This window comes from Papilio xuthus, unplaced genomic scaffold (genome assembly GCF_000836235.2).
Source record: "Papilio xuthus unplaced genomic scaffold, Pxut_1.1 DF826933.1, whole genome shotgun sequence".
In the NCBI taxonomy this organism is placed as follows: Eukaryota; Metazoa; Arthropoda; class Insecta; order Lepidoptera; family Papilionidae; genus Papilio; species Papilio xuthus.
In genome coordinates, this window is record NW_013531716.1 from 5,271,537 (window position 1) to 5,280,872 (window position 9,336).

At 37.6% G+C, this 9,336-nt stretch overlaps 1 protein-coding gene across 1 annotated transcript; it reads right to left on the bottom strand.

The window, feature by feature from the left end:
* Window positions 1–3,942: 3,942 nt before the first annotated feature.
* Window positions 3,943–8,620, bottom strand: LOC106122060 (slit homolog 3 protein). The gene has a single exon (XM_013317910.1). The coding sequence runs from the start codon at window positions 8,426–8,428 to the stop codon at window positions 4,406–4,408; it is 4,023 nt and encodes a 1,340-aa protein (XP_013173364.1). The 5' UTR covers window positions 8,429–8,620; the 3' UTR covers window positions 3,943–4,405.
* Between the last annotated feature and the right edge of the window lie 716 nt (window positions 8,621–9,336).

Consider the following 9,336-nt stretch of genomic DNA (forward strand, 5'->3'; position numbering starts at 1 on the left):
GACTTATCAAAAATAAAACAGGACTGACAAAAGAATGTAAAGATTTCTATCTTACAGTTATAAAAATGTGTTCAAATTTCCCTTTTAATATAAGATTGTTTAGTTGTAAAATGTCATAAAGTTTTAATAATTATAATAACGTTAGCTATTCGAGTCAATTTCATATACAAAATGCTTTAATTACAAGCGGCAATCAAAAGACACCGCGCCGTATGATATTATAATAAACTTTGTTTTCATTCCACCGAATAATTTGGAACGTTCCGTTTCCCCGTTTTGTAAATCAAATTCATTTCTATCTTTATAAATTATTTAATTAAAAAAAATAACTGCTCCCGGAATTAAACATTAATTTAATAATGTTGAGAATGTAAAGATGTTATTCCGCGAACCACTTACGAGAATTTGGAACCTAGCTCATTTGTTTTCCTTTCTAATTTGCTTCCAACTAAAGATGAAAATAATTAAGATTGTAACAAAAAGATTACCTTAAGATTTGTTTTTAATAATATTAACAGCCATTATTATTAATTTCATTTTATATCAGATATAAATTATTTATTAACATTTTAATTTGTTAACACAAACTAAAGTTTGTCTCCAATCAACATACTAAAATCTTTATGTGAGGAATTTAGCACTGTTAAAGATTTAGAAACCCTCATTTATTTAATTATCATTCTAACAAAGTTTATTAGCTCAAGAACATGCAAATACGCCAAACAGTACGTCAAATTTTATTGCGTCGTTTTCGCACATAGCTACCACCGACACTTACATAATAAATCTGTCTTTAGTCTGATAACATCACAATCTTGGCTTCACGAAAAGCTAAAAGGCCATTTATAGGGACATAAATGTTTATAGAATCATAAAGCACAAGCAATCTATTGTCTCCGGCCGGCCTACGCCCGCCGGCGACATAACTAATCGAGCTATTCCGCTTTTTGTCTTCACCGGACGCATAATCAATTGTCACCTCGCCTTTGAATATTTTCCAAGCTCCACCCGCGATGTCTCTCATCCATTTGGAACTGGTTTGGGGACAGCACGCACTCTATAAACGATCGAGTATCGTATTGCCTGAGAAAAAAGGTGATGAGTGGACGAGTTAGAACATGGCCGGCGCGAATAGAACGTAAGCTCCGACGACGATTCGATATACTTCATTTATAAATCCTCAAGAGAATTCAAATAGCGGATAGCTGAGTGTATCTGAATGTATGCGGTGTTGTATTACAGCCGGCGTGTTTGAGATATTTGCCGTTTCAAGTCAATAAACACGCGATGAGAGAAAGTGGGCGACGTAAATCAATACGAATCAAATAAATCTATATTATCTCTACTATCTCGAGATAATGGATAAATATATATTAAAATCTATTCTTTTTATTTGTAAAACATGAATAGGTATGTTTCAAACTCCAGACAAATAATATAGAAATATTGTTAAACCCAATTTACTTGTTTTAAACAACCTTTGTCAACTCTCAAAGAATACAATTTAAATTTAGAATAAGCCCGAAAAAAACCTAGGTGATACTACAAACAAGATATCGTGGAATCAGTAGCAACAGGAATGCTAACGGTGTGCAATAAATAGACCTGACTCCGGAAGCTATAACAATGCTTTAACCTTTGCATCTACCGGTCTAGGGTCGGACAACTGATTGTCCAGTCTATCAAATACGTAAGCCAACTTGACTTCCACGAAATTCACAGTAGGTGGTCAAGTCATTAACACTAATTGCGAATCATTGACAATGCTACGCAAAAAGAAAATGATCAATTCTTTTTTCGATTTATTGCAAACAATATAAAATTATTCACAAGCTATTTCGACTTAAGCTAACTCTAGCTGGCTCTATTTCGGCGAATTAAGGGGCAGCTTACTCGTTTGCCACCTTATTATAATTAAAAAAAATAACATGCAAAACATATGTTTTTGTATACAGATAAATAGCGGTCGCCCGCGACTCCGTCCGCGCGGAATTTAAAAAAAAACATAATTAGTAGCCTATGTGTTCCTTCAGATTATGTTATACATTGATGCCAAATTTCATAGAGATCAGTTCAGCCGTTCTTAAGATTCCTTCAAAATAACATCCATCCATCTAAACATTCGCATTTATAAGTAAATAGTAAGATTTCGTTATTTATCTTTTAATGAGAGTGAATAGAAGTTAGATAAGCCTAAAAGGTTAATACATTTTGAAGTCTTAACATTTAAAACTTAATCGGTAAAGTTTTTTAAACATCTGTTAATTAATTTAATTCAATGAAGCGCTAAACCATAAAAACCTTAATAGCAAACCGCCTCGAAATATTTTAATTATATAAAAAGTAGAGATTTAATATGCATTCTTCACTCTTGCATTGTCGAAGCTCGCCATGGGACCTATATCTGAAATCACCATCTCGATTATTCAGTTCGTAAAGTATAAATATTGAAGGTTTTTATCGAAGCAACTGAACCACAGTTGACGTACCGGGTAAGATTAATGCGAATCTTTGGACATGCGCCGCTTTATTCTACATATTCACAATGCCTTCGTGTTTTGTAAAATAATTCAACTCTTTGTGTAGTGGAAAACTACAAGATCAACATGAACACTTTTAACCGTGAGTTTCTGAGACTGAAATCAAAATATTGGTACCCTGTTATGTCAAAGATAATGACATATAATGACTACATGTTTTATACAGATAGCCACGGTAAGCAAAATAATGAAATAAGAAAAATTTACAAACAAATTTAAATTAAAGTGAAAGCTCTGATACCATACCATACATACATATTAAAACTATTGTAACTTTCCTTTGCTATACAGTTTTTTTACGTAATATTAAAATGTTAGTAAATATTTACGAATGAAAGTGTGTATAAATAATTTTAAAAAGTTTAGGCTAAATCATGCTCATGCGATCTACTCATTCTAGAACTTTTATCTGAATAAATTAAACATAAATTATTTAAATACATATATTGCAAAAATATTTTTAATTAACATACTATGTTGTAATTAGTTATGAGTACGGATGATTTTTGACTAAGATTAATAGGCGTGAGCGTAATAAAATCAATTGATCTACGTGCGCAAGAGACTTTAAATACTAAGAGACAGTGAGGTGCAATCAAAAGTCAATTAAAGTGGTGTTTATTCATCTTCGGTGAGCCGTACAATGATTTATAGTAACGCAGCGGGTACGGGGCGGCCACTGTCGCGGTCGCTTTTTAAATTAAAATCGTACAGAGAGCGGCGTGATCTTATCCCGATCGATCAATTTAGATAAAATAAATATTTATACGTCTGAATGTGGATGGGCGAATAACGCGTTTCAGTAAATTGATTATGTCTATTATTATTTTTTAAGCCGCACACTTCATAGTCATTATGATTTCATTATGATGTATCGACAATTTGTTTATAATGAACATATTGTGTATCGAAATTAATATTTGCTACGTATGTTTTTATGAGTTAATTATTTAGGATAAATTGTAAATTATGTTTGAGAATATATTTATATTATTATCATTTGGATATGTATTGTGTAAAATATGAATTAGCAAGCAAACTATTGGTGAAACAGGGATTCGAACCCATAGTCATTTAGAAAAGAAAAAGTCTTTAACGAATTAATAGTTACTTATCAAATAATTTTTACTGATTTTGAAAATAATCAAATAACAAATTCTAAGAATTTTGACTGTCACATGTTTTGTGTGCCGTTTGTAATAGCAAGATAAGGATTGAGTGCAAATAAAAGCAAAAATAGTAGATAAAAATATTAATTTATTTTATACTCTCGTTTGGAAGCGTAATAAATACGATTTTTTTCATGTTCTAGCTAAAAATTACATCACAAATTATAAACTTACATTTAGAAACCGCTATTTACAATTGACTAGGGTACATTTCAGTTCTTCAACAGATTTATATTTACATATTTCTTACAACATAAAGTACCTTTTGCACTGTTCACTTTAAACATTTCACAATACTCTAAGTAAGTACCTAACATTATCACAAGTTAATCATAAAATCCTTTGTGTAAACAGGACCATGTATCAGGAACCTTCCTATGTCAGTAACAATACATAATGTTAACTTATACATGGAATGCAATATACTTAATTAAATATTTGTGCAAGTAAAGGCTAGAGAGTCTGTTGTCATTTGACAGGTACCGTTATTTTTTAAATGCATGTCATTACATATTCATTTAGTACTTACAGTACTATTTTAAAAACGAAACATTATCTTTTAAGTCATCGTAACGTATCAGCACCAACATAGAATATTTCGATTCGACATAGTTTTTACATTTACAAGAAAAATTAACGAACAATATTACATACAATTTACACAATGATACAAAAAATAAATCACATTTTAAGTTTTTAAACGAAATAAGTCTTTCTTACATTAGCGGGCCGCGTGTTAGACATGGGTATCTGTTGCGCGGGCCGGAGCGGGCGCTCCTCGCACTGGTGGTTGTCTATGGAGACGTAGCTGTGGTGGTGCGGCAGACGGTCGTCGGGCCGACCCTCACTGCTCGCCACCGAGCACGTCTCGTCCTCCGTGCTGCGCGCCGACACCTCGGCACTCGCGCTAGTCGAGTGCATGGGACTCGACATCATCAGGATCGGAGGCGCCATGCCGTACTTGTACCACGGATCCTGAGACGTCGGCGGCGCTGTGTACCTCAGGTTACCGTGACGACCGAATGCCTCCCTATTACTAGTTTTCATATTATTAGCGTTATGAAGCGTCCGATTAGGTAACGTCACGTCCACGTCAGGCAACCGAAAATTTAGTTTTTCCCAACAGTTTTTCTCCCCCCACACGATCACTGTACACGTTTTGAGCAACACTTTTAAATCTGGATCGATGTTTATGGCACTCAAGTCCGTGGTTACAAGGAAAATTATCTTTTGACGTCTATGCCTAACGTTCACTGAATTTATAGCACTTTGAATAGCCGCCTTTGATTCTGGCGAGTACCATTCTTGTTCTAAAAAGTTTATAGATAACACAATAACAAGTCTTTTGGAACTTTCCGAGGCACTGGATAAACTATCGCCGGATCGTCTCTCGATCAGTTGCAAGTCCCTATGCTGGAGGCACAAAGAATGACCCGAATTCTCTAATTCCGAACTCACCGCACGCGTCACAAAGTCTTCGTCTCGTGGATTATACACAAAGAAAGCGTCGAAGCGTTTATTTTTGTTATCGTTCATGTCCTTTGAGGAAGAACTGAATACTCTAACACCGTATTTAGAATGCATCCATAATTTAAAATCTTCCCGGAACATGAACAGAAAGGCGCACATCACTAAAAGTATGATTACTATTATCAACACGACTGCAATATATGGAATGTAATTTTCGACGCCATCATTCGTTTCGATGAATAATCGTTTTAGAGTCTCGGTCCCGGTCTCTTCTGTGGTAGTCTCCGTTTTACATTCCTTCGCTACTGTCGCGATAGTTTTATTCATTGACTGGCCGTGAGCAAAGTAACACATCATGGTTTCGGTATCTTTCGATTTCTTTATAAGCCATTGATTCAGCTGGGCCACATCTTTACAATCGCATATCCAGTTGTTGCCGTCGACGGAGACCCGCGTGCGAGGATTATTATCTGTAATGACTCTCCACGGCATGTAATCAACGTAACCGTTATTTTCAAGGTTCAGATATTCCAGCGACGGCAAGTAATTAAATGTATCATTCTCTATCACCTTTATTTTATTTTCGTTCAAGTAAAGTTCATTCAGATTCGGAAGCCGAGTAAACTGCGTATTTCTAAGTACTTCGAGTTTATTATTTTCTAAGTGGAGTACTCTCAATGATTCGATGCCGTTAAACGTTCTATTTTGTATTGTGTTTATATTACTGTTATTGAGATAAAGAACTTGCAGTCGTTTTTTACCGATAAATACGTGATTTCCTAATTCTTTCAAGTCGTTCCCGTCCAAATAGATTTCGGTCGCGTCCATCGGCATTCTGTCCGGCACGTGATCGTAGCCGGCGTTCGAACAATACACGACGTTGGAGTTCCAGGTGAGATCATGATAACACGTACAATTATCTGGACAAGTCATCTTACAATCACAAGCATCAAAGTCACAACAATGGCACAGGGTGAAGCAGTGTGAATCGTACTTGCACAAAAATTCCGACGACTTCACTTCGAGTAGAAACACGCCCAACTTATTTCGTGAGTGTGTCAAAGAGCACCTTACGCTTTCTAAATCCATTACTCTCGGCCGCTGTCTGAGATCGCTTAATTGGTTAATTCTCTGCAACCATTCCATTGTGCAGTCGCAATCGAATGGATTCTCGCTGATATAAAATTCGGGTAGATCTTTGTCTTCAGATACAGCTGATATAGCAAACGCACCAACTTCTAAAGTTTTTATCTTGTTTGAATAAAGAATCACTTTGTTTAGGTTATACTTTTGTAAAAATGTACCCGGATTTATGTCTTCAATGTGATTATTGTTTAAAACAATGGTCTCTACGCTGCTAGGGAAAGAGAATTCGTCGAGACTTCTTATTTTGTTGTGACTTACATCGAGCATTTTTATATTGCAAGATTCTTTTAATCCGTACGTGTCTTCGAGCTTTTCAATTTTGTTCTCGTGCATGTCTAGCCATTCGACGTTCGTGGGTATGTAGCTGTAGTCGAACCAAAGCAACTCATTGTTTGACACATTTAACCAAACGAGGGGTTGCGAGTTAGTAAATATGCCTTTTAGGTCGACTAATTTGTTTCCATCCAAACCTATTGCTTTTAATTGCTGATTAGAGGAAAAAGCTCCATCGTCAATTTGATCAATGTTATTTGAAGCCAAATTTAATATTTGTAGTGACGGCAAGGCAACGAAAGTATCCTTAGAGATTTTCTCAATCTTATTCCCGACCAGCCGCAGCCCATACAAGTCATCTAAGCCTTCAAACTGCGAAGTCGTGACTTTGGTAATTCTATTCATGCCTAAGTCTAGAGATGTTAAAAATCTAAGCGTCTTTATGGCTTCCGGTACCTCGGTCAACTGGTTTCCACTGAGGCCCAAATCGTGCAGCTTTGTAATATTTTCAAAAGAGCGTAAGTCTATCTTCGTTATTCTGTTACCATCGAGGAATAACTGGTTTAATACATATAAGTTTGAGAAATGACCGCTGTCCACTTCGATAATGTTGTTGTGAGCCAAAGACAGCGAGTGGAGGTTCTTCAAATTTGAAAATGCACCGTCTGCTATTCGAGCGATGTTGTTGAATTCCAAACTTAAGAACTGAAGATTGTTTAAATCTTGAAATAACAGTGCGTCTATCTTACTTATTTTGTTATGTGACAAATTCAAAACAATGAGACGCACCAATCCCGAGAATGTATCGCGGTTGACCCACTCACTCGTCAACTCGTTGACTGACAAGTCTAATATCTGCAGCTGATCGAGTCCTTCAAGCAATCCAGGTGCGAGCACGCTGAGAGAGTTATTGTTTAAGTATATTTGTTTTATGTCCCGAGACGATTGAAACATCTCCGGCGGCAGCGCCGTCAGTGCATTGGTTGATAAATTAAGTATCTGTAGATCACTCAAACCGACGAATGCACGATCTGCCACTGTTGATATCCGGTTATCTTGTAAAAATAGTTTTTGGAGAGCGCGTAGACTCGAAAGACCGTTATCTGGCAGACCACTTATTTCATTTTGGGACATATCTAACGTCTCCAGTACAGTATTACAAGATTTACCTGGCGCAGTAGGCCCGTTGCCCCAGTCCGAGAATCCTAAGTTCGATATATCCTGTAATCTGTTCTGCGTAACGTTTAACTCCTTTAAATTGTATAGAGGACAAAATATCTCCGACGGGAGTACCCATATGTTGTTATCACCCAAGTCTAAAATTCTAAGGTCGGTAAGTCCTCTGAATGTATCTCTGTGGAATTCCATTGACATAGCGGACCAATCCGTGTTGTGTGTGCGTATACTCAGGGTGCGTAAACCACTTAGCGGCGATAATACCGCCGACGGGACGTATCGGATCTTACAGGATTCTATACGCAATTCTTTTAAGTTGTGGAAACGCGACAACAGTTCAGTTCCTTCTTCTTTTCTTCTTCCGACGTCAAGGGAGCTCTCAAAGAACAATACGTCAGTGCAATGCAAGTCGAGCGCAGTGATGCGCTGCGCCTGCGAGGCACTGAGGCCGGCCAGCAGGTCCGTGGCGCCGGCTGCCGTACGCAGCGAACATGCCAGCTGCACGCGCGTGGGCTCGCCGGGTCCGCCCGACACGCGCTGCCACTCGCACTCCTGAGGCGCCTCCGCCACGCGGCTCGTCAGCGCTGCGCCGCCCGCGCCTGACCGTAGCCCGCACCACACAGAGTACCACAACAATAATACAGTCGCTTGCATTTTGTTTACTTCACTTTTAAACGTCACTTAATTCAAACGATCGTCACTAGAGGGGCAGGTGTCGTCGCGCACATCGCACCGCTAGTCCAAAGGCGCTCGGAAAACTTAACGAATTTCCCGTCAAACTTGTTTCGAAGTACGTCCCATAACGGACGCGTTGCATTAACACTGATCACACACCGGTCTCGGCGACGCGCGAGAAGCGACTGAGTGATTCGGAGCGCGTGGAGTTGAGCGACCGCCGGCTCCCCGCGCGGTCGCTCCTCCCCCGACAGGGAGGTCCGATGAGGCGGACTCTCTCCGCTCAAAAGTTCACAGCGGCAACAAGTTGCCCGCCGCGAGATTGGCATGAACAGGAGCGCGCTTAGCGAGCTTTTATAAACATGGCGCTGCTTACTTTGTTTGTTTTGTTTAATCGGTAAATGTCAATCGAATATTAGCATAAGAAAAAGTTTCAGGTAGTACTGACATCTTCACAATAATGTGTTTATTAATATAAAACTAATTTAAACACAATATCGAAGTGCATGAGTAAAAGGTCACTAGGTTTCCAAAAACCCACTTGCGGACTCTTAAATATTTGTATAGTCACTACCCGCTACCCCTTATTATATGAAAGTTTATTAAATAATATCAAATATATTTTTACCTACCTAAGAAGTAGTAAGTTTATAGTTGTATATTGGTAAGAAGTATTATTTATTTTTAACTGCCATTTTTATAAAGTAGGTACGTTAAAAGAGTTCTATTTTATATTTTTATTATAATTAAACAAAAATACATAATGATACATCTAGATGTTAAATTCCAACGGACAATATTCAAATCACTTACTTACTACGTAAATTTTTAATTCTTTTAGATCCGTTGAACATTTCTTATCTATAGCCGGATGACCCCAAAAGTAA